This window comes from Haemaphysalis longicornis, unplaced genomic scaffold (assembly GCF_048455015.1).
Source record: "Haemaphysalis longicornis isolate Haplotype H1 unplaced genomic scaffold, Haemaphysalis longicornis Haplotype H1 scaffold_4, whole genome shotgun sequence".
In the NCBI taxonomy this organism is placed as follows: Eukaryota; Metazoa; Arthropoda; class Arachnida; order Ixodida; family Ixodidae; genus Haemaphysalis; species Haemaphysalis longicornis.
Window position 1 is genome coordinate 151,436,767 of NW_027526361.1, and position 25,734 is coordinate 151,462,500.

A 25,734-nucleotide genomic window follows, 5' to 3' on the forward strand; every position below is an offset into this window, starting at 1 on the left:
CTCCGTGGGCGGGGCTGGCCTGCGGCGCTGAGGAAGCTGACGCACATGTGGTAGAAGCTAACCTTTTGTACCTGAGCCCCTGATCTCTCCGCGCTCTTCTTGCGCACCTGCAAGTTAACGCTGACCTCCGATCGTGTTCCTAGATAAGCGCTCGACTCGGTGCTCGAAGTGCGCGCGCGCGGATGGACGCTTTCACGCGCATGTGGCAATTATACACGGTTCGGAAAGCAAACACCCTCATTGAAAGCTCATTCTACAGCACACAGAAGGGTATACAATTGAGTTGGGTGCTCTTTCACTATATACACACCTCAAAACACGATTCGGTGCTGCAGGTAAGGATTACAAGAAAGGCAGGCAATTAACCATGACTACATTTACAAGCTGTCTTACTCTTGCGAAATATTACAGCTGCATGAGCTGCTACATTTTGGCACTTTCATAAGCACTATTACATCGAATTTCGTTAACATTAACTTCATTGCATTATTCTTTATCAGGAACAGTGCCACTAAGGAAAACATTGACATTTTGTTAACAGCAATGGAAGGTGTGAATCGTTCTTGCAAGGGTGATACATTGATAAGAAAGACACCAGCTCAAACGTACACGTTTTACACTCGGTCATGAATTCTGCATAATTTGCACTGCTGGTCATAACAATTTAGGGAAACAATATCGAAAATATATACCAACCAAGGGCTAAGTAATAGTTGGATTGTACAGCAACTGAAGTAATCGAGGAGTTTGACATATGTGTTCTGTACAGGGCTATTGACCACAGTCTCTTCACTGAAGCCACCAGGCCGAGTTTGATATCAGTAATCATGCGTGCTACCACTCACGCTGTTGCCAATGTCGATTAGTTATTTTTAACAATTTGTGCTTCATGCACACAGAGATTTTGGTGCATAAGATACGTTATTTATAAATAGACAGCTCCAGCAGGATCCGAATGGCGCTGATGCCCCAACCCCCCCCCCCCCCCCCTGTAATCAGGAAGGCACACCAAATCGTTAACACTTAATTTGGCTGTGTCCATTATTCGACCGTAATCGCCCCCAGCTTTTAACTCTAGCTCCCGCCCCTTCGACTGAACAGGAACATGTTAGTCGGGTCCGTGACGATCCCACCGCACTAGAAGCAATTACCGAGTACGCCCTTGAAAACAGACCCTACAAATTGGTGTAGCAGCCTGGCCGACTTCCCCGTTCGGTATACAATGTGAACTGTCTGCAGCGTGCACTGTTTTCAGTGTGAACCGCATTGTCCACAGTGTGAACTGTACATTTAAGTGTGAACTGTGCGTTTTGCTGCCACTGACTGACTTTAATGTGTTCATTTTGCGATTAGGACCCCAAGACTGCAACTGTGTTCATTGTGCGAGTTGTGGCCTTCCCCTTTTCTCCTCATTCTTGCTCCCCAAGGGCCCCATGGCCTCTCATTTAATGCAGCGTTACACTCACTCAGATACGTATATTCTTTTCGCTGGGACCAATGAGTAGTTGCCCGTGAGCTTGAAGCCACGGTAGTCGCAGCAGAGATAAAACTAAGTAAAAAAGTTATCTCCTTGGTGCACTATTTTTGCGATAGTGATCTCGGAGTCCAAATAGCCGCAAAAAATTGTCACTTTTAGAGATCCACTGATGCGTATAGATGAGCAGTTTGTGTCTGTTTCCTGCGACGCATTTTTAGCTACCACATATATATATTTCTGTAGTGTCTGGCCTTTTAATTCGCCAGCATTGTGTCACAGCTCGTGCCTCAACTGTAAGACACACACGCAAAAAAGTATACAAATGTATAAACAAGAAATAGCAGGAATAAAAATATAAATAGTACAACACAAGTTGCCCGCGGAGCGAAACCATCGGCCGCCCGCAAAGCAGCCGAAACGAGGGGAGGGGGAAAAAAGAAAAAATCTACCTTGCATGAAGTCGCGCACATATAGGTAGAGACGTCACGGTGCTGCGTCCAAGGAGGTTAAAAAATTGCAATTTTTTAACCTCATTGGCTGCGCCCCTGCTTAGGGGGTGTAGTCGGCCTGGGCCCCTACGGGATATGGTTTGGGAATACGCGTACCGGGAGGCACTATAGTGCCTAGAATATACTGACCTAGGTACTATACAGGCACTATTCTAGGCACTATACAGGCACGTTCCACTTGTGCTTGGCATGGCTCATGAACAGGCTGAAAAGTTGATTCTGGCTGCAAAAAAGCAACAATATTAGTGCAGAAGGTTCATCAAATTTGTTTTGTTATTGTAAAATTGAATCTCCAAGAAGAATAATTTGTCAGTGATTATGTAGAAGCTTCATGCACGATGAACAAGCGTTACCCTTTGTTGTTGATTTTGCCTTCGAGACAAAAAAGAAGCCATATAGCTAGCTAAGCCAAGTACGAAAGGAACGTCGCTAGCGGCACTGGCGCCACCCATGGCGTCCCACTGCTGCAGTGACAGATTTCCCTCTAGTATTAGTATGAAACTCCATGCTGGCGGCATCGCTGCGAGGCTGCCACCACAGCCGCCTATTGCACAGTCTTTTTTGGTAAACAAATGTGGCGGCGGCCATGCAAGTGCACTGTGGCAGAAGCTTGGGCACTATGAGTCCATTTGAGCACTTTTTTGTCGCTATCATCCAGAAATTTTTAGGTAAAAGGCCGGCCGGACTTTCAGCGAATTTTGTTAATGCAGGATTGCTTTCGAAAAACGTTTCGGTGCCGCGACATAGAAAATACATGTGCTTCTATGGGCGTTCGCCGGGGTTCCAAAAATATTTAGTGGCTGAGGCAATTTTGTACTCACGAGATTCTCACGAGTAATTCCGTGTTTGGTTCTGGAAGGGCAGCTTACGCCAAAAACAAAAAAAAACTGCAAAAAAAAAACCAGCATTGTAGCCTACTAGTAGTGTGGGGTCAGTACAGCTTCTTCCACACCGCTGCGGAAGTTTGGTATGTTTATGTTTATTTTTAGTCCACACGCTGCGTCGTCGCCATGATATTCCAATCCTGAATTAGTGCTCGACGCCGACTTGCTTCAGCACTTCGTCCAGTATTTCGGCAATCAGCGCTGAATCCCGGTGCGTCATGACTGGGCTTTCCAGCAGACCTGCGATGAGATGAACAGAAATTCCAGCACGTCTTCAAAATAACAACGATTTCGCCAACTTCCTATTCCACCAATATAAAAATCCGGGCTTTGGAGCGGCCGAATCAATTACGGTTGTAGTAGACCTATGGCAGCTGCGCCAGATACTTGCTCATTCATCCACACGCTTAAATATCGCAAAATTAATATTTATTCTGTACGAGGAAAATGTGCTTTTAATTAATATTTATGGATGCCTATTACAAGAAAGCAAAAATATATTTGTTGCAACATTTATGTGTGTGCTAGAATATGCTAGAATAATAAACTCGGAGGACACCTACGCCCTCCCTCTTAGGGGATGTAACGATGAAAGCAATAAAGTTCAGTTGCACGCCACTGGGGGCTTCTTGGAGTTTTGTGCTGCGAGTATTTGTTGCCATTGCGTGGTATGCGAGGACCGGACAGCCCGTGTTTTATTGCCGCCGAACACAGCAGACAGTCACAGTCACAGCTGCACGAGCTCGTTTTTTAACGAGAAGTTGCCTGGACGCACGGTTTTTTAATTTCTTTTTATTGCTGCGATCGAGGCCTGTGATTTTAAACACAGCGCAATTATGTAGGAGCCGTTCGTTCTTCTGCTGAAGAATCGAATTGAAAGCTTAAATATCGGCCACCAGTTGATAGTCTTGCACCCCTACAAAGCACACCGCCACTAAACCTAATATTTTATGGTGCATACAGCAGTTTCAAAGCACACGGTCACGCCGTTATTCTTCTATTCTCTCTAACAGAAAAGTAGACCACCAATCAAGGGCTAATAAACGCGTTGAGTTAAACGTACAACACACTAAATTCTACTGGCAAAGAAAGGTCGCCTGCTCTGGGGTTAGGGGCAAGCTCACCGTCTCCCGTTGGAATCGAACCCTCTCCTACACGATAGAATAGGTAACAGTGTCAAATCGAACTTCTCCCGCGACTAACTCTCATCCAGCATCAAAAATGTTCAATGGCGCTGCATTCACGCTGCACTAAGGAGCGACCATTATCTCATCCATACGTACATCACTAACACCCGTTCCGGGAAAACACAACCTAGGCAGTCCCATATTGTCAACTGGGATAGGTTCTGAAAGGGCCGAGCCCAGCTCAATTTCGTATAACCTGTGATGAATGCTGATAGACTCAAGAATTGGGCCCGCAGTCGGCTAGCAAGCTAATAGATCCAAAACCTCCATCCGGCAGTGTCGACTTTCACCTGCAACGCATGTGGGATACATAGAAGAGCGTACAACGCCGATGGTAAACAAACGTATTTACTATCTTCGACTTGCACTGGTGGCCTTAAACAGCTATATTGAAGACTATGCTGCCCGCTACTCCCGCAATCAGTGGGGCCCGGTATGCGAAAAAATGAAATAGACTGGAAGTATGAAAATGACGCAGTTCCTCCTAAATTACTTTCTAAATTTCTTCCTCAGTCACAATAAATTCAGCAAGATCATCACCTCGTCTCTATCATTCACAACTTGCCAGGTACGAACAAGTATTTGCTGGATGAAGTACGCAATCTTTCTCTACCCTCTGAAACTAGCTACCATCATACAGGGGTTTCATGAACCCAGATCTCAACGCCGACGTCACGGGGTGGCATCCCCAAACTCTAACCCAGGCACCAGAAGGACCAAGTAGCGTTATTAATCAAATTCTGTGAAATCTCGCCGATAACTTCATTTCCGCCGTCACTCCTAAAAGCAAGGCTCTTTACTAACGTCCTGTAAAGACACAAAAATGACCCTCATTCTAATGAAACGGAAGCGCCTTTTTATTGAATATCCCAGACCAATTTCCGACCTGTGGTAAACCGGAAAAAAGTTCGAGCATATCATTTTCGCCCACCTAAGTGATATCTAAACTCTGCCGGCGCGATTCCGAATCCCATTACCGGAAATGTAACTGATCAAGGTGGATTTCTGGGCAAGTTGGTATTCCATTGCAAGGCCGTTCAAAGCGCAAAACGTAAACGAGGGACGACGAGAGGCAATCTCTCTCAATATCTTCACCGGTTTTGCGACCATCCTTATCCACATAAGACACCGTCCTTCAATTATCCTTATTAGTCGTCACCTCTTCTATATTTTGGACACTGCAACCGTCCGAAACCCCAGATCTGACCAAGGCCTTTCACAGAATGTCCCACCACACCCTAATACTGTATGGTATAGCGTCAATCAATCCGGAGGAGCGCACGTATATGCACGACTTCCGGACGGCACCCAAGTCATTCATCCAAGTAGTCGATATCAGATTAAACGGAATGCCGCTACCATCGATGGCACACCACATGGGGATGCGCTATCGCCACTGCTATTCAATTGGGCTATAATCAACAATCAAAGTAAGCTGAGACATGTACTCCTCATGCACTTGGGCCTATGTGCAATGCAGACATAACGCCCTGTGTCACAGGAGGCAGTGCTGCACTCATAGAAGAAGCAGTCCGAACCAGACATGCAGTAGTTGCGGTGGAAGATAAACTGGCTGGATTAAAGTGTTCATCTACCAAGTCGTAATTGACTCTCCTGCGAACAAAACGCGGGGCTAAAACTCCATCTTTAAATTAAATTTAGTACGTTAAAATTTCAATCGGTGACTGCCCGATCCCAGAGGTACGCACCGCCAAAATTCATAGAATGCTGACACAGCAGAACAGGGCAAATACATGTCAGTTAAATTAACAGGTAGTACAAACAATCCTACCTATAAACCGATCACTAACCGGTTACATGGCCTACAAGAGAGGAGAAGCTATGCTTGATTGAGGCCTTTGTCATTATCGTGATCACGTATTCCCTTCCTTACCTTCCCCCTCCAGCGTCACCGAATGTAAAAAAAACAATTGCCTCATTCCGAAAGCCAGTAAAGCGCACTGCAATTAACCCCGCCTACCAATGGCAAACTTATCTATGTTCACAGTAGAAAGGGGAGCTGATAAAAGCACATCTGCTCAATCAGATTGCCCACCCAGCTACTACCCTTCTTGTGTTGTACACCCTAGAATTCCCTGAAATTCGTGAACAGTCCTGAGACTTCATAAAATTTTAGCCAGCTATTAATCACTGGCTTATTCCGTTCCCGTCTCCCTCTTCCACTTTACCGCTCCAGGATATAGGGCAGCGAGCTCGCCGATCTCGTGGCTACAAGGGCGGCAACCAGGGGTAAATACGCAGAGGGACCGTATTTCGATGCGAATTGTAAGAACACGAATGTTGAGGACACGTCGGCTGGAGTGGCAGCGTAGGTAGAGCTCCGCAACGCAGACACTGAGTTATTTCGATGGGTTCCAAGTGTTCTGTCCATACCTTCCTACTTTCCTTCGCCCAAAACACTCGCCCTACTGTTCACCGGACATGGACGGTTCCCCCATTATTCCCACCAGGTTGAACTGCTGCACAATAACAGGTGCTCCTACGGTCACCGTGCTCCTTCCATCAGCCACTATCTCCTGGATTGTGCAAAAATAGTATTCCTTGTGTCACGATTAATTTGCGTCGTTCGCATCCCACTGGAACCTCCTCATTTGCAACAGGCACTGGACAACGCTGAATCAATGAAAATTTTCATAGGACTGGTAGAGTTTGTTGGCAATATCATGCCGGGCATTTCGCAGCAGTGAATCTGACCTTCCAGTAGCCAGTGCCTTTATACTCTGCATATGGCATCTATCAGCCTTCCCCTTCGACCTTTGAGCTAAGCCTGGAGGCGAAGCCTGTGCTGAAGAGTGTTTGAACTCGTGTTCATCTAAACCTTTTGTGACGTTCCTGAGGTCGCCATGACTGCGCCGTCCTACGCTGCGTGGTTCTTCTGGGCGCTGTTCCTCAGTGCTGTGCCCCTGCTGCGATGTCGTCAACCAGTGTGTGGTGTTCGAGATTTAAAATTGGTGTTCCAGTGCTTTCGGTGTGCATGGCAGGATTGGTGGCCCCTCTCTTGTTCTAGTGCATGCTGTAAGGCATTTTCGTATGGTGTGGGCTTATGTGCCCGTTCCGTACGCATGTAGACGTGCGTTACCATATGAGTACGAACTCGCCGAACTGCTACGAACTAACCCTAACCGAACCAATATGTGGGAGTATTTACGTTTGCATTGTACAAATTGGCTTTTTCAGCAAAGAGTATGTTTGCATTGTAACCCCTATTCATTTATTCTTTATTCGCTGCAAACCTGCCATAGCAGTGCTGGCGGAGGTGTTTTTTAACGCGTTATTTTTATTTTCGGGGAGAGGGCAACATGAGAAAAAATTAGACGACTTTTGTTGTGCATTCTAGAATTCCTCGGCCTCCATTTCCCACCAGAATTACGCAGGAAAGTCCCTACCATCACACCATCCACGCTAACCTCATTGTTTGGGCTCTGCCCCACAGCGTGCACCTGATGCCTAACGCGGCCCGAAGATCACTGAGGGAACAGCTCTAAGAAAGCGTATTTAAATCTGTGCGGATGTTTAATATGCAGATGCCGCCGATTCCCGTCATCACGACGCCAGTGCTGTGGCGGCGATCAAGAAGCCCGACGATTCTCTTATCAACTCCCTGGTAGTTCGCAACACCATCCAGTACAAGCGTAGGAGATGGCAGAACCGTTGGCACTTGCGAACAGGACGGCCCCCAGTGATCTCTGATTCCAAATAGGCCGTTCAAAGTTTCGCTCGCGAACGCATATCGCCGCTTGCACTCAAAGTTCTGTCACAGAATCCCCCAACCTCGTGAGTGAAGTTGTTCTCGATCCGGCCCAAGCCAGCCTTGGGGAAAACAAGCCAGCCATGGTGTCACTCATGGAGTCACGATCTGAGCGGGCCTCAACCTTGTCGCCTAACATGAGGCCAGATCCGCGTAAAATGAGTAGGAACGTTTTATGTTATCGCCACTTATTGCCGCCTCGCCTGCCGTAAACATCCACTCGCAAATCCTCTGCTCACCCATGCGCAAGAGCGTACCCGGCGACATCTTCAAACCGATACCCAACCATGCAGAGCTGTACTTCAGCACACTGATGCCTCCCTGTAACTCTCACATTATTGCTCCACCTGTCGTATACGTGCCACACACCCCTACTCCATGTGGAGATGCCCATTTGATCTTTTTTTAGTTGTAGTCACATCTGACAAGCAGTGGGAGCGCGCGCTATAGGTAGCTCTGGACCGGTAGCTGAAGCCTCCCTTGCGGCTCGAGTAGCTAATGTCGCCTTCAGGTTTACGCCGGTTGCAACCGTGTTCCTTTAACTATTCAATACACCCTTCTTTGATAACATTAGCCGGCTTCCATTACAATATTTCTTGTGTACCTGTTTCATCACGGATCCCGTGAACTGCTACATGAACTCTACCAGTTGAAGTGATTTCTAACCTCACGAACCTTGCACAACCAGCGCAATCTTACACTGTGGCATCTCTTCCGTCGTGCTCCGCTTGTTCCTCACCAGGCCATACATACCCTCTCAGGCAATAAACCCTATCTCTTCTCTCCCGCTTTCCGTCTCTCTCTCGTTCACAAACGCTAACGCCGGTCGCCAATGCTCACTCCGGATTACTTGCTCAATGGGCCATGCTTCTAGTTTATTTTCCGCCTTTGGAAAATGGGGGTGGGGGGAGGGGGAAGTCCACCAGGCGAAAAAGCGGTCAGCCATCACTTGAAGGGTGCCTGGCAGCCCGTATACACAGCAGCTGCTTGGCAACGGCAAAGCATACACACGCTATCATGCACGTAAAATTAACAGACGAATACGCATGTACATACATATATGTACGAACAACAGTGTACAAATGCACAGACTTTTAAGTATATTCATAAATAATATTATTCAGGACGGACATCAGGTAACTACGGAAAAATTGCATAGATACAATAAACACAATTCTCAAATATACCAGAACCAGCTCTATACATTAACGAAGGCATGTCACAGTTCACGGTGTGAAAAATGCAAAACAAACAATAAAAACCAACAGAAGTGCACAAAGTAAGAATTATTTAATCCCCGCTGCATCATGACTTCAAGAAATAATTAAAAAACCTACTTTTCACAGTTTCTAGAGCTAAAAACATGAAGCACTTCCGTGAAACTATCCCCGACATGCCTAAAAACAGTACGTTTGTTTATGTATAAATGACATCTGAAGTTTGTATGCACAAGAACTAAATGAAACACACTGCTGAGAAACAGCTATGTGGCCACAAAATATTTACGCAGAAATGTCTTTGCACATATGCTGTAGTCCAATGCATCTGTTGGAAATTTGTTAGACGGAGGGCTATGAATGTTTAAGGGACTGTAGAAGATACCCTGTGCGCCGGAAGGGAACGAGCCACCTGTCACCGCCGCGTGTACGCGAGTCGCTTGTTTGAAGAGTGATACGTGATGTTGTTCTAATGAAGTTTCTGAATTTGTGATTACAAAAAACTTACGAATTAAGTAGGCGAAAATCATAGAAATTTTTTACGCTAACGATTTCATGTCGGGAAAATAGCGGTGCACTGCGGTCTCTGAAACGGACATTTCAAATGAACCAAAGTGCGCCCTTCTGAACGCGCGCTATTAAATCTAGGTTACCCATAGTAGATTTTCACCAAACTAGGTGGCAGTAGTTAATGTGGGTAGCAAATGGGGTGTTGTAGATTTTTAGCTTAATGTGTTCTTATAGGAAATGGTGACATCGCGATGTCGCACCAGCGGTGGATGACAGGGATCTAACTGATATTTCAACGTGAGACTCCCATGTGAAGTCTGCGAGAAAAGGTAACACCTAGTATGTTACGATTGTCAACCATTTCAAGAGGCGTGCCCCCTAATGTTAATGTACTTTCCACCTTTTAGCTTTGTCCTTACCTTTAAATAAAACTGCGTTAGTTTTACCCGCTTTAATATTAAGTCTGTTGGTGTTGGACCATTCGAAAATATTCGTAAGTGCTATTTGCGCTTTTAACGCAATTTTTTCGATATCACTGCCGGAAACAAAAAGATTGTTGTCGTCTGCATAGAACAGACATGTGGCGTCACAGGGAATTGTAACAATGTCATTGACATACAAATAGAAAAGTAAGGGACCAAGAACACTTCCTTCTAGTACACCACAAGAGACTGGTTTGAAAGAAGAATAAAAACCAAGGATTGCCACGCGTTGATGTCGATCAGAAAGTTGTAAAATGAAACTTTCATCTATGTCTTACGCCTCAAAATAATATCTGCATTGTGTTGCAGTGAAATTTATTGAAAAACGAGCAACTGGTTCTCTAACGAGAAAAAAATTCTTAAAACTGGTCCTCATCTCAGGTGTTATTCTTTCTCGTAAAAATATTCTTGCACTCATACAAACTCGTTAAATAGTACTGAGAGTTGGCTCACATTGCCAAACTATCACAGAATCATGCTAACTTGTGGAGTGAATGCAATATAAACTCGTTAAGTTGTACTGAAAGTTCGCGCACATCGCCAAACTACCACAGGATCATGCTGACTTGTGGAGTGAATGCAGAACAATGCTACATCTTACCAGTAGAGAGACAGAGGGAGAGAATTTTTGTTAGGAACTTGTGTGTACGCGTCAAACCCAAGAAATCAGTTTGCTTTCTCCGGGTGTGTAAAATTTTTGTTAGAGAACGTAAATAAGCCTCAGGGGAGGACGATTTCCGTATGAATGCATCAAAGCATGAGCTGTCCATCAACAAAATTCAAAATTGGTGCGTTTTACGCATCCACGCTTACACCTGGGCTACAGCGCCAGCTGTAGGGCTCTCGATTTTAATTTCGACCACGTGGGGATAACTGTCATGTGTCAAATGTCGATGCACGGGTGTATTCGTTTGTCGCCTCTATTGGAAAACGATCTTCCGCGGCCAAGATCGAACCCGCGTCCATGGCCTCTGCAGCACAACCTCTTAGCGACTTCGCCAGTGCGGCAGGAAAAATATATGCTCCCGATGCCCCAAAAGGCAAGTGAGCATAGAAGTCTTAAACTTTTCGCCCTTTCATACATGTCGGAATCAAACACCAATATACACGAAGTGGTAAGGGAAAGACACGGTAATGCCAATAAAATTCCCCACGTCTGGACACACGATTGTTCTTGATTAACCTACAAATCGTAACTCCGATGTGGCCTCACCTTCCCGCAGGCAGCGCCGGACCTCTTCCGCCTGGTACCGAAGTCCAGTAGTGTTTGGAAAGTTGAGCGGCACAGAGACTGTGGGAAACGGCGTGTCGATTTTTCCAGCTGGCGTCTCGATGCATGTAGAAGCAAAGTATGGCGGATGCAGCTTGAGGGCATAAAAGAGTGAGTATTGTTACCAATGATCTCAATAACGAGATGCAAACTGACGACATACTTCAGAATGGCAGCGATCAGGACCTATCCGCTGCTTGGTACTAGTGCGAAAAAGTATGCATTAATTTGAACCGTTCTTTATTTGCACGATTTCCGCTCTGCACATATGCTGATGGCGACAAATTTCCCGTGTGAAGGCGTAAGCCAACACTGTCTGAAATATATTTGCACAAAAGCTCGACAGACAACTAGGACGGTTTTTCAAGGGCAGTCTCCAATGAATTATTGAACCGATTTATTTACAATACTCAAACTATTGTCGTCTCGTCCTCCAAGCACTAGTTCAACGATAGTCTAAACATTTGTCAACGATTTATTCTGCGCGTTATATAAAGATGACCACACATGAAACACTTTCTACAAGACATGTGTTGGCCTCCATCGAATGCCTTCTGATAAAAACTAAATTGGCACTCTCACATTTTAACCAATTCATTTGCTGTGTTATAAGAAGAGGAGCCGGCACTCGCGTCAGAGAGAATTTTCCTAAAGAAGCCACCAACCACGAAAGCCATAACGGCCAACTTTCGCTGGTAAGCATGTGTAATGCTGTATTCATTACGAATTATGGCACGTACTAACATATTAGCACAGCATTTATGCATGTATGGTCTCTCACAAGTAACTCTAATATCTGAGGTGACCATAGCTTTAAATGTAGTCAAAATTTGAATGGTTTGTAATAAAACAGTGATTTCCCTGTCATCCTAAATAAATTAAACCATGTATTATCCCCACCAATTATCGCAGTGAGAAACGTATTCGCCTAGGCATTGAAAAAAGGTCGAAATAATTCACGAGGTATTGCAACTTGCATACTTTTATCCGGATGCTGAAGTATACTCCTGGTACCCACAAAGTGCCCTTTTTTCTTTTTTGTTCCTTCAACCAAAAAAGAACCAGACGCACTCTAAAAGTATCTGATAGTCCCTTCACATGCAACCTCCATAAATGTAGGGGTGCTCTGGCACCCTTAAAACCTAGATGAATAGGTTCTGTATTTGAACAGTAAAACTTTTTAAGACCTAAGATAAGCATGTTCCTGCCTAGACCACTCGCATGACGCTGTTCTTGACCAGGGCGTTCCGAGCAGATGTAGGCTGCCTAGTATGCGTACCCCACCAAAACAATCAGTGATAGTGTCCCCACTTCAGATTACAATCCCAATTGCAACGACCTGAACCTCTCACTCGAACAAGGTGATAAGAGAACACATAATTATAGCGTTTTAACTATCGCACTGACTGCTACACTGCTGATAAGTAGAGTGGAAATAATGGAAGAAACTAATGGAAGCTAGTACTGTGATAAAGAGCGGAAGCTAAGAGAAGCAACACGCATCTACGATGAATGACATCAACCTTGGTGAAATATACCTTGAATGACATATAACTCCGAACGCAAAACGTCAAAAGGAACGCTTCGATAACTTACGTTCGCATTTATACGGCCCTTACTTAATGCTATATGATTAAGTATGGCCCTCGAAGCTTGTGCCACGCTTCCACCGGGCATTTTTTCCACGTTCTAAAACCACGATTTTAAAGCAAAATTACAGGGCATCAGCTTTAAAAGTGCCCTACAACACAACGCAAACTGAAATGACAGCTCTTTTTGACTGTGGAAGGTCTGCCATTAACTGCAGCAGGCCTACATGTTCACTACGTTTATACATGTCTGCTACAGGTCTTCATACGACTATTGAAACTAACAGAGTGCAGTGAGAGGGCCTTACAGTGATGGTGCCTCTTGTGCCGACAATCTCTGCTCTTGACGGGAGCCTGACGAGACCCGACACCGCGAACGTTGCCAGCCGGCCTCTGCTGAACTCCATCACTGCTGCTACATGCTGATCGACTCCTGCGAGGAAACGAGCAGAAGAAAGCATCTCTCGGGATACTGAACACTAGTTACAGTTTTTCTGTTACACAGTGTGAATACTGTTTTCGTTGGGAACACTATAGCGCTTGTTGGGAAAATTACAACTCAAGAAGTTGGTTCCAAAACCTACATTGCAACAGGGACATGAAAGTGCTCGAGGCTTCTCATTCTGTTGTACGCGCCGCCTCCACGTAAGTCGATGAGGGAAAAGCAAGCGAATCTTGATTAGTAATGCATGATTTCTTGTATTTTTTTATCTCAAATAAGATGGCCATTCGGGTACGAATAATCAAAAAAGGCATATTTCTTACCGGCTCCTTCATGATGTAAGGGCATCAACCGGCTCTTTTTTGAACTCTTAGTCATTTAGTCAGCAAATCAAGTGTTTCCTGTTCCACTTGTTACAGTATTACATTGCGCGTACCATTCACAATCTGTGGTCATATCTTTCACCATTTTGATTGCTCAGGTCTGTTTAAAAGTTGCCGGGCAGCCAGTAATGTTAGCCCAACTAGTCAGGCATTTCTGGGCTCCGCTGCTGTTATCTGCGACAAAGCGGAATCTTTATATAATAAAAGCGCCAACAACGCATGTAGGTAGTCGTAATCGTGCGTGTGCGGGACAAAATTAATTGGTACTCTTGCCATCTCTTGTATCAACTACCACCTCTTCGTCTTCTCCTCAGCTACGCTGGGAATGGCAATTATAAGACTTGCCAACTTGCCCCGTTCAACAAGGGATCAACTCTAGACTAAGGCTGTGGATAGGCCTTACACTCAAACGTAACTGACGCTCCAGGCCTGCAACTTCGGGGCATTAGTCAAACTGATGTGTTGCTGCAAACTGACAGAATATTCAGGAAAGGGTATTCAAAGGTGTGCAAGTTGGCATCACGAACTTTTAAATTCATAGCGAAGGTGATCAGTAGCACGTAGGTGAGGAAAAAACACGTGATTTAGGTTAGAAAGGTTTTCATTGGTTTCTTCTCGTGAAAAAGTAAACAAAGTAGTGGAATAAATGCGTGTAACTGCGTTGAAGTGAGGGCGGTAAATAAAAATTCCTCTTGCCCCTACAAAAACATAATTAGTTTAATTTGAAATAGAATGCCAAGCCTACCCTCAGGCGCTAGCTCTCCGACGGCACTGATCTTGAGGGGTAGCTCGGCTCCGAACACCTGAAGTGCCAAGTTCGCGCAGTAGTTGGCGAGTGTGAGTACCACTGAGCCACCAAGGTCCTTCCGGAACACCCGCTCCAGGCCTTGCATGGGGTAACCGTGCGACGAATGCACGTAGCGAGGTTCACCTATGACATCATTATTCAGGGCATCCGCCATGTGCTTGTACGTTGGCAGGTGGCGGCTCCACAACCCCTGCACGGCACATCACACGACCACGCCAATAGAACAATCACAGAGTAAAAAACACATTTTACTAAAACCGAGGCCCATCAAAACATGTTTTCAGGATTATCTTAAGGTCTTGTTCTTTGTTTGGTATATTTTCATGTTGACCTGTCATCAAATTTTAAGTTGGGCTCTGAGGACCGAAGCTACGCATGGCTATGAGAAACGCTGTGATAGATAACTAAAAAAAATAGCCCCCACATAACCCTCTTTACCCTTTCAAAATATCAAGATCAGAAGACATGTATACTTTCGTGCCTCAATGAAAGCGCCCGTCAGTGGGACAAGGCGAACCCAACAACTCTCCCGCTGATGCGGTACTATTTGCATATATACACCACAGGACTGGTGTCTGTGTGTGGACGCACGCGCATGTGTTTGCGCGAATGTGCGTAAGTGTGCGTAGCCCACACTCGTTTTTCTTCAAAATTAAAAAGCACGCGGGTTTGATCCCCCGCCGCGGCGGCCGCTTTTCTGATGGGGGCGAAAAGTGAAAAATCCCGAGTGTTGAAGATACTGGCGCACTTTAAAGATCCCCAGGTGGTGAAAATCAGCCTGTAACCATCCACAATGGCAGCCCTCATTGGCTCTGTAGGGTCGGCGCGTTAAACCACATAATGAATGAAAATAAAAATAATGTGGCAGTCACCCCAATGCTTGTTTTTTTTTCGTTCGTCTTGTTCGTCTCCTCGCCTCGTTTCGTCTCGTATCGTTCTCATCTTGTTCGTCTTGTTTCTGGCGCTGTTTTTTTTCCAAGTATCCTCACACAATAACTATCCCGCCTTAATGCACATAATCAGCTCATTGTGTCCATCAGAAAAAATAACATGTACGCATTAGAAGAGACATCGTGGTCCTGTGTGTTACCCTTGTGTGGTGTTTGTGTTCTTAGCGGCGCCATTTTCAATGGCAATCTTCATCAAAAAATGTCGAACGCGCTTGTTACAGCGTTGTTTCAAGAGTGTCTTCGGTGTTCAGTACACATTCCACCTGCCCACTTGCCTCCATAAGGAACAGCTTCTTGTCCTTAGCTATCCTGCAAATGTCCTCGGTGTCCTGCCGGTTCATGGTGAGCGGCTTTTCGCACAGCACGTGCTTGCCATTTTCCAGAAGCAGCTTCATGGTCGGATAATGGTCGGGGTGGAGGGAACCCACGTACGCCACCTCTGTGTGCCATAAAAAATACAAAAAAGAAGCATGAGCCATTCCACTCTCTGAAGGTGCTTCACCTGCGAAGAAGTTAGCACACGACTCAACTATGCGTAATGGTAGTCTTCCTTGCGACCTATTGTAATACACTTTTTGTTAGGAAATTTTCGATAAAACAACAGTTAGAGATGTTTTCTGATCCATACTACTCCCGTAGATGCCAAGGCGCTGAAAGTCGATGGGGATTTCGAAGACTTCACAACTGCACTGTGAACTACCTAATTATGACAAGTGAGTTAAACGCGGATGCTCAGTGTCGCCTTATGGGCCAATAATCATATAGTTGGGTAGGAAAAATTCAATGAAACCAGAAATACAGCCCTTCTCTGCTTAGTATTCTCGATAATGTTGGCATTGCCGCAAGTCGTGTTTGCTCGGGCACAGACAACGTCCCGGGCCATGCCCACTAACGGGAAACCTGGGCAGGCGCGAAGCATGCAGTGTAGAAGTGTATTCAAAGATTGTCTCTCTCTTCCCACACGGCGCGCGCTTTGTTGGGCGCGGCAGAAGCGTCGGTGGGAGGAGCAATCACGCAGTTGCCGAGGCAGTGGCGCCCTCTCGAGGTAAACCGGATTTAAGCATTTTGCATGCCCCATCTACAACAGCTTGGTGTAGCGGCAGAGGTCAACGCGGGCGTTGACCTCTGAGGTCAATGTGCAATACCCACGCCTCGCCCTGAGTGCTCGTCCTCGGTAATCAAAGAGGCCGCGGCACAAGCTAAGTGTGCCTTTTTTGTTTCGATCGAGCACCCGTCCGGACCACGCCTAGCGTCGAAGGGCGATAGGTTCCAATTATAACTTGCTCTAAGACAATTTCTAACTCGTCTGAAATCACTTTCCGCTTATGATTGGCGATTGATGATGCGGACAGGGAGCATTCTGCCAATCCTTAAATTATGTTGGTTTATTTTGAACCAGTTGTATCTATGATACACTTTTCTTTTATAATACGTTACGTTCTAGCGCGAAAACGATTGTCCGGTGTTTGGATACTGTGACTACGTGAGATTACGACGACAGGAGGCGACGACAGCCCCAGATCCTCCGGGACTCGCCCCTAAAAAACGCATGAAACTGTAGCTACAAAAAAGTTCGCACTAACAGTAAACGGCCATAACAAATGATAAACAGCGTTAAAACATATATAAAACATATAAACAGCGTTTCTCTGGATGCGAGTCACGTGTTCTGGTTATGCGTGTTCCCTCGCTTCTCTGCATTCCACCCAACGAGAAGGTGTGGCGCGCAGCAACTCGGAGCACGTGCCCTCGTCGCCGTAAACCGCAACGGGCTTCTGGGCGCTTCAGTCGCTAGAATAAGCGCCGCGGCTTCAACCTCACCAGGGACCGAATTCTCCAAAAAAAAAGGGGGGGCGTCGTTTTGAAGCAACGCGGTGTTGGCATGCAAGTACAACTATTTCGGGGATGGGGCGTCGCTTTGAGGTGCGGGATACAGAGTAAATCACATTCGGCCCTGCAGAACAGCACCATGTAGGGCATGGCGCAAAGCAAAGCGCACTGTGCCCCGTCGCTTTACTCCTCCTCATTAAAACAATCACATGCAATTCTTTTGTGTCATCTATTATTCCTTGTTCCGTGTGCGCTATACACGTCTGTTACCTCTAGTTTAACTCTGTAATAAGAAGGTTTGGCCATTAAACTATTGTTTTTCGATTCTGAGTCCCCGCTCAGACTGAACACGCTCTGCTAGTTCCCTAAAAATATGACTGCGGCTTCGCTCCGCTAACCTTGGATATGCAAAGCAAAAGCTTGGCTTAGTCTGGTTTTGTCTTGGTTTCGCTTGGTTAACCATTGATATAGCTGTATTGCCGACCACGTCTCAAACCCGTTCGGTTCCGTGCAACGCTCAAAGGAGGCCAGGCGAACGCGGCGTTCGCCGGGGCAAACGCACCGTTCTTCACCGGACGCGAGACGAGTCATGTTGCCCGAAACGAACCAGCACCGCATGCATGCAGGCTGCTGGGGTGGTTGGCTGCCTCGGCCGCAGCGGCGGTGGCGACCGCTGTCGGCGCCCGCAGGCGCCAACAGCGTGCCCGGCGAATCACGCGATGCGCTTCGAGGGGTGTTTCGCGGGGGGCGTGTCTCCGGTTAAAAGATCATTTGCGCATCCGCCACGAAATTTCTGGACGACAGTAGTAAAGCTTTGCTTTAATAAAGCGTAAAGATCACGCTCTCCTGCACTTCCATGGCAAAGCTGAGAGAAGCAGTATGCGTAGTTAGCAATCCTCACGTTAGGATGACTGCCGCTGAAAAAGTTGTCTCGCAGCCTTCTTTCGAGGGTACGAAAAGCGCTCTGTCATGTGCTTTAGGTGGCCGGGTCCGCGCCCTGGCTGAACATGCCGGTGGCGAAACGTTGCAAGAGCCTGTGTAGCTGCACTAGATACAGAACATTTGCAACTAAAATAGGGCTGCCGCCTTCAGCCAGACAGCGCCATTTTTCTACCGCGCAAAATATTTTCAGTGATATCGGCAATCTGATTGGTAAAAGTGATCATGCGCGTAAAACGTTCCGGAGAATGGCGAAACTTTGGCGCAAGTGCTGGAGCAGATAAATTTTCTGACAAAACTGTGAGCTTCCTCCGGCACTTCAAAAGAAGGTCAGGCTCAGGTTTCCTTGAACGCGTAACCCCGTGTATGCGCGAGCTAATCTCTCACATTCAAAAGAAGTTCTGCGGCTCATTAGTTATTGAAATCCGCTTAACTTCATCGCTCGTACTTACCCACGTGTATAGTGACTTATCACAGGACCGGAATAATTGGAGATCTATGCTAGATGTCATTTCCCTGCAGTGGGCGTAGATAGGCTGATGATGGTGATGATTATGATGATGATAGTGACTCAGAACCAGCGTTACCAAATGGGGGAGAAGAATCCCGGGAGCTACATTCGGCCCTTTTTTCTAAAAGAAATGTGGCAACTCGGCCGCTGTTTAAAACAGGAATTCCGCATTACGAACTATATTTCCACTAAAGATTAAACACTGTTGATAACGGTCATAGTATTTGTTTAAGGTAGAGGAAAAGCGCACAACACGCATATCGCTCACACTGCAGGTAGAAAATTCCTGAAAACGCCAGGAAATATATGCAAAAGGTTTGTGTGCGAAAGAAAAATATCAACTGCTCATTTTTTCACGCTTTGAAGACATTGCTGCTTGAGAAATTTTTTTTTTCCGGTGAGTACTTGGATGAGGCGATAAATGGAGTCTATGGTGATAATCTCTCAGAGCAATTTTTTGTGTACTTTGATTCCTTAGGTGTTGGCTTCTTACTATTTTGAAAATAGCGTTCAAGACTTGTAGCAGCAATTCAATATCTATTTCGTGTAAAACGGCAGTCACTGCGACCGGTCCGAACCCACCAGCGACATTAGCTCGTGCTTAAAATCACATTTTACAGCAGCACATGCAGTGGCGACCTGCGTAATCGTTTCGCCTATTGCCTTATTCAAGAGCGACATTAAAAGGCGTATAGGAGTTTCCTAGTCAGCACAGCCAAGCGACGCAAGGCGCCATCTTGGGGGCATGTTTCAAGCTACATCCACGTGCTTGTGGCACTTAATTTAATTGCTCAGAACCGTTTGGTCTTGTATTTTTGACCCTGCATAGCAAAAATCCAATCCCGGGTTGTTTCGTTTTTGTTTTCCATTTTTGAACGGTTTGTCACACTTGAAGATTAGCATTTGTTATCGCGCATATAATCTACTTATGACATTTTTATGCCTTATAAATGAAATTTTGCGTATTTTTGTTACCTTTAGGTAAGTTTCGGCTACTGCTTTTTATACGTTTTTCTGATTCCGCCTCTTCTATGTCGGTTTCGGCTATTTCTGTTGAGTATTTTTAGACACCGTGGTTCTCATCTACGTAGGTTCATTTTTGCTGTTATGTATTTAGGTTTTTGGTGGTTTTGTGTTCTTTAGGTAGGTTTCTGCTGTGATATAACACCCATAGCAAACTCAGATGACGGCTGGCTGGACTGACTAGGAAACACATATGCGCATATTAAAAGTGGTCCTGTATCGCGACTGAATAAAGCTTTTGCAGTTTATATAATTGGAAGAAAATATTAGAGGAAGCACAAACTATCACAAACGAACAGCATGCGCTGACTCACCAACTTCAGGATCGCGGGCCAGCTCTTCGTACGTTGGGTACACCTTGGAGATGCCATGAAGTTTGGCAAATTTTTTCGCGTTTTCGAAGTTTCTTCCTGCCACAGCCACGACCTGAATCCGGGAAGAAACGGGGTTGAAATGTAATGTTCAGATGTGGGCTTAACAGAAACCGTAATATTGAGGACACGGCCCACATATGACTCACTGCTACTTTTAAATGATTTTTAATTACTCATCCATAAACTGTAGTAACAGTTGCAGCTGAGCCTATCTGAATAAAGAAATGGCAGATATCTGAACAAATAGTGATTGTACCGACCATTTCAGGCTTAGCGATGGGTGGTTGCTATTATGCTCGTCCAAATGCCACCAAACACTTCTGAAAGTATATCACTGTATTGTGAGCACTCAACGTTACATCACCACGTTCTGGGCATCGAGTGCTCTTTACAGTGACCGCAACGTATATGATGAGTGCTGCCCTGACTTCATCTTTTTCCCATCATAAACATTCTCATCAATATCTATCTCATCTTGCTCTTGTCTTCGTTATGATCTTATTGTCTCGAAGCCGTAGTTTTGTTGTTGTTCGAGTGCCACGTCGGCCGTCCAAGCCCCGTTTTTCTAAGAAACGCGTGTATCCTGTGTCTTCACGCCCCTCAGCCGAAAGACTGGGCTACTGCGGGTGGCAGAGCTTCGGTTTCAGGGTCCTGAAGGCGCCGTGGCGTTCGCCCCGTACACAGGCGCAGAATATTCGCAACGACCGTTCCTGTCTTTTCCGCTCTTTACTTGAGTATTTTGTCTCTACTACTTTATCTGCGGCTATAATTCTCTACCCGATTTGCTCGTCTTCGGTTTCAAACTTTGTGTCCGTCAGTGATTGGCTTCTTTCTCTGTTGCGGGGACATGGCTGATTGGAGTTAGGAAACGTCTCCGCGACTTGGCTGCAGAAATCGGACCAGAATATGCTTTTTTCTCCATGGTTTCGGTTGAAACAAATATAAGCCGCTTCACAGGGTTCACGGGGAAGCAGTCGGTGCCGCTCACTTTTGTCGCCCGTCATCGGGTCCTTACGCCGGTACACCTTCACCATCCGGTCACTATGGTACGTTAAGTACCATAGTGACCATAGTACCATAGCGCTTTTCCCACCATGAACATGTACCAACACGCCCAGCTCGCAGTTCTTCTGAACGTTAAGTAGCATTGAATATTTTCTCATCTCATGTTATGAGAGTATTGTTCGAAATTCGTAGTTGTTAAGTGTCAGTCACTGTTATTAACCACATAAACTCACTAAAAAAGAAGATGGCTTATGGGATCAGAGTGTTAATTAAGGCAAGAAATTATTTCCGCCTGCCTACGCTTCTAACGCTTTATTATGCTTTTATTTACAGCCATATAAACTATTGCATTTCACCCTGGGGTTTAACTTACGATATTCATTTAATCCCTTTGAAGCGCATTCAAAACCAAGCCATTCGAATCATGACCTTTAGCTCTTTCAACTCCCATGTCACTTCTTTATATCGGCACCTAGATCTCCTCCCGTTGGATAAACTTATTTTATATAATCTTGGAATGACCGCCCATAGATTTGTTACTGATAAGAGTGTGCTTTTTATAATCGGTAGAACTGATCTGACTAACAACAACATGACGCGATTTGCATCACAACATAATTTCTAACTCCCAAAAGTTAGAACAAACTATGGTAAACAGACAGTTGAATTTGCAACCATTAAATTATGGAATAACTTGCCTGTTAATGCTAAAAATCAATTAGGTCGCTCACCTTACAAACAATCAATTCTTAAATTTATTCTCGAAGACCCCCACTTCTCATTTGATTAGTTCGCACGACTTCGATCTTTTTTTTCTTTTTTTTATGCTCAATTTTTTTTTCTCTTTTCTATTTCTCACCATTTTTTTGCCTCTTTTGTCTTTGCACTTTTTTGTATAACTGAGACGTGTGCTTGCTTTGTGAACAAAGTTATTCTGTGTCAGTGTTGTGTAATGTTGCAATAATCCTCGCATAAATTCTTTTTTAAGTTCCTTCTGTTGCGATTGCTTGAACGTAATATTGTCATGCTGTTCATTTACAAGAGGTCCCACCGCAGTGCCGCACTTCGGGACCTCTTTCTGTAATATCAATCACCATGCACTGTACCTTTGTTATCGATTACAATAAACTGAAACTGAAACTGTTATACGTAAATATAACCTGTTAACCTTTAAACTTCCTAAAACTTCTCGACCGCTTCACTGCTGATCACCATGCTACCGTAGCGGTAGCGAAGGGACAATTCGTTGCAGTGTGCTGCTTTCTGGGGTTTTGGTAAGGCTGCGACACTACTGAATAAACGCCAGGCTACACCTGTCTCTCAAAACTCTCCCAAATGGATTGTTGGTGGGGAAGCTGCAAACAGTACATGGTGTTTTTTTTTTCCTTAACAGGTAACCTACCACACGGTACTGCCGCAAAATTACAATAAGCTGAGGCTGTATACTTCTAAATAGGTAAAATACGTCACATCTGTCAAGCTACCAAACGCGTAATTATTAATTACTGTTCCAAGTGAGTACCAGACAGGCACTGCTTGTAGCTTGCACACCTAGCGACATCAACTGGTTCGTTTTCAACACACCCGTTATTCATTTGGGCCCCCCAAGGGGTGGATTCTGGGGTTCTTACGCTTTCAGCCGGAGCTGGAGCCCCAGCCAGCCAACAAATATTTTTTTCCAGGTCTCATGGTTTTTTGTTCAAATACGTTTTTCAGATTATGTCGCGCCTTGTTTAGAAAAATAGAGGTTGTGTAATACCCGCAGCGTACTCCACGTATACTACCGCTCCGGATCCCACCACAGGAGCTGGACTTGTGCCAACATGCATATGGAAAGTCGCCTGGCCAGTAATACCTCAATAAATCTTCGGCGGATTCACACCGGTGTCCCTTCAAGGAGACTTCTTATTATCTGCATCAGCTGCCTCTGGTGTTTTTATTTAACCCGCGAAATTTGCTCTTCTGCAAATGCTATAACTATCAACTTAAACAGACCATATGTAACGCTGTACCTGGCATCAGAGTATGTGCACACATTCCTTGTGGCTGGCCTACCTAGTACTCGAGCACTAAAAAATAAATAGGCCCAGCTGTGCGCTTGTTTACTGTTGCGAGTATGGAAAGCTAGCTTTTGTGTGTTCCGGTATATGCTAACTTGAAAATATCGTTAAAATGAAAAATGCTGCTTTAGAATCGGAGGTAGCGGTGCATAGGTTAGCACGCCACATACCCGTAGAGATGTGCTAGAAATATAAGCAGAAATTGAAGAAGCGTGCAATTAGAATTTGGGATTCATTAATTATGCGGACGAACCAAATGAGGCTTGCTTCCGCTACTAGAACGGCAGCATAGGAAGGCCGGCCCATATTAGTCTTATTTTTGCGCGATTGGCGTCTATTAGAACAGCAAGAACACCCGGGATATGAGTAGCGTTTATAGGAAACAGAGACCAGAATTATTTATTCCTCGTGGAAGCTTTTTGAAAGGAGCACTACACCGTCCATGTGCGGTCCATTTCTGTAATTTCCAACGATACTTCATTTGCAATGCGGGATTTATTTTCCATATTCTTCAGTATAAGCCTGGCGTTCCTCAGAAGCACACTCGCGTCCACACGCTCAACACAAACAATGAGTCAGCTTAATTTGCGTTGGAAGTAGCCTGTTACAGCTTCATATCCTTCCATTAAGAAGCCGCCTAGTTGAAACAACGGCCCTCCTGCTCACCTCGTGTTCTTCCCTCGGCAGAGTGCTCAGGGCGGCGACAAAGTCGTTGCTTATGCGTCCGGCCGCCACGATTCCCCACCGCGTTTGAGCCATGCCTGTCGCAGTCCCTGACCCGCTGGTCTCCGGTGTTGCCTTCTGGTAGACTGGCTCTTCACAACCCACGCCGTTCCGATCTTTCTGCTACACCGGCAGACCACAGTACTTAAGGCGGGACGTTGCACACGTAAAAATTTGAGTACGTACGGAGCTTGGGATGCTTTTTTGAAAGCGGGCGGAGGGATTGCTTCCGTAAGGACGCCGTGAATGTGGACAGACGGAGAGAGAGCGAATGTAACCTCGCTTGGCGCGCCAGCGATTTGTTTTGTTGTGGCACATTCCAACAGCGTTCCTTTCCCACCGCCCTTCCGGGAGCGGCGGCGAACGCGTTGGCACGAATTGCTGCGAGGAGAACAGCTGCTCGTTATCTCTCCACGAGTGGCCTTCGTTCGGCCTCCAACGACGACGTGTACGCCGGTAGAAAACCTACGGCAGGAGCGTAGTTGACCGCTGCGGCTGTTTAGCCGTGGTGTGGCGGCAAAATGGCGTTTGTTGTGGTCGCAAACATCGGGCTAGGTTTTAGCACACAACGCTTTAATTCATCTCCTGAGCAGAGAAATAAATTCGCTAATGTTGGTAATAAGTCGGTGCACACGTATACTGGTTGACGTGAAAATTTAGAACAAGAGATTTCTTGTTAGCGAATTTGAGCTGACCGTCTTGACGGTCCGCTCCGCTCCGATAACAAGCGGGAGCGGCACTGCGCATGCGTAGCAGGCTTGGCCGTGAACGCATTGGCTCCGGTGGCGCCGAGCGGGCCGCCGATGCGGGAGTGCACCGCGGGAAACGGTCAGCTAAAACTCTATATTGTACGGAAACCGTAGAATATAAATGGACTTCTGCAGTAAACAGTGATATTGGTGTTATAAAATAAATGGGCAAGGAAGACAAAATGCAACGTTGTTCAGTCTCAAAAAACTAGCCTTTGGTAGCTCCCCAGGGTCTATTTCTGTCAACAAATATATTTTTAACAAAAAAAAAGAGCGAGAAACCCTCAAAATATTTCACATTTTGCGCCATATTTCCGCAGAATGGGCAGAACTGGCGCAGTAAAGGCCAAACCATAACACATAGTTACCCGCCCGTTAGCATTCAAGTGATCCGGTCGAATCGAACTAGAAGCCACCGACTTCTTGTCGGTGGCTTTTATCCGCGGCCTCTAATCGCACAAACAAGGTTCTGTGACGTCACAGAAACTTCGCCAGAAAGCGACGGTGGCATCGCCACTGCTTCATTTCTTTTCTTTATTTGATACACTATTTCTTCGAAAGTTTGAAATAAAATTGCTGTCATTGTTATTGAGACAAAGCAGTGTTTTTAATGAACCTCCCTTGTATATTGTCTTTTGTCTTCGTGGCCCTTTTATAAGGCACGTCCTTGCGTATACAACATTTTTATTGTATTTACAAGCAACGATTTAAAGAGGCACGCCCTCGAAGGGTAATTTAGTCAGACACCGTACGCAAAATGTGTGCATCGTATCTGCAACACTGCTAATTGGCGAACTACTGTCGAATATAACACGTTTTCAAGTGTTCTTAGCAACATATATCCTACTTGCCTCGCTTATGTAGTGTGCCATAAGCGTCCGTCCCTGCTTTTAACACGGGGTAGAGCAGCGGGTATCACTCGGGTTTTTCCTTGCGGAACAACTGTACAAGTTCCCTCTGAGAGTCGCGGCCTTGTTTCTTGAATTACGGGGAATGATGTGACAAATCCTGAAATCGTGAAGTCAACTTTACAGTTTCCTTTG

General features: G+C 45.6%; 1 protein-coding gene across 1 annotated transcript; it reads right to left on the reverse strand.

Annotated features, from left to right (window-relative positions):
• Positions 1 to 2,872: 2,872 nt before the first annotated feature.
• Positions 2,873 to 24,244, reverse strand: LOC144179442 (trans-1,2-dihydrobenzene-1,2-diol dehydrogenase-like). Its single transcript, XM_077707797.1, has 7 exons — positions 23,886 to 24,244; positions 20,095 to 20,206; positions 15,753 to 15,916; positions 14,465 to 14,717; positions 13,203 to 13,327; positions 11,249 to 11,399; positions 2,873 to 3,110 (listed from the first exon to the last, which is right to left on the reverse strand). The coding sequence occupies exons 1-7, from the start codon at positions 23,976 to 23,978 to the stop codon at positions 3,016 to 3,018; spliced, it is 993 nt and encodes a 330-aa protein (XP_077563923.1). The 5' UTR covers positions 23,979 to 24,244; the 3' UTR covers positions 2,873 to 3,015.
• Positions 24,245 to 25,734: the final 1,490 nt, after the last annotated feature.

Excerpts from the sequence above, each read along its gene's own strand:
- LOC144179442 (XM_077707797.1), bottom strand. The coding sequence starts at position 23,978 with ATGGCTCAAACGCGGTGGGGAATCGTGGCGGCCGGACGCATAAGCAAC. Across the intron at positions 15,917-20,094 it reads GGCCCGCGATCCTGAAGTTG|AGGTGGCGTACGTGGGTTCC; the intron begins GTGAGTCAGCGC and ends TATGGCACACAG. Across the intron at positions 13,328-14,464 it reads CGGAGAGCTAGCGCCTGAGG|GAGTCGATCAGCATGTAGCA; the intron begins GTAGGCTTGGCA and ends GTTTCCTCGCAG.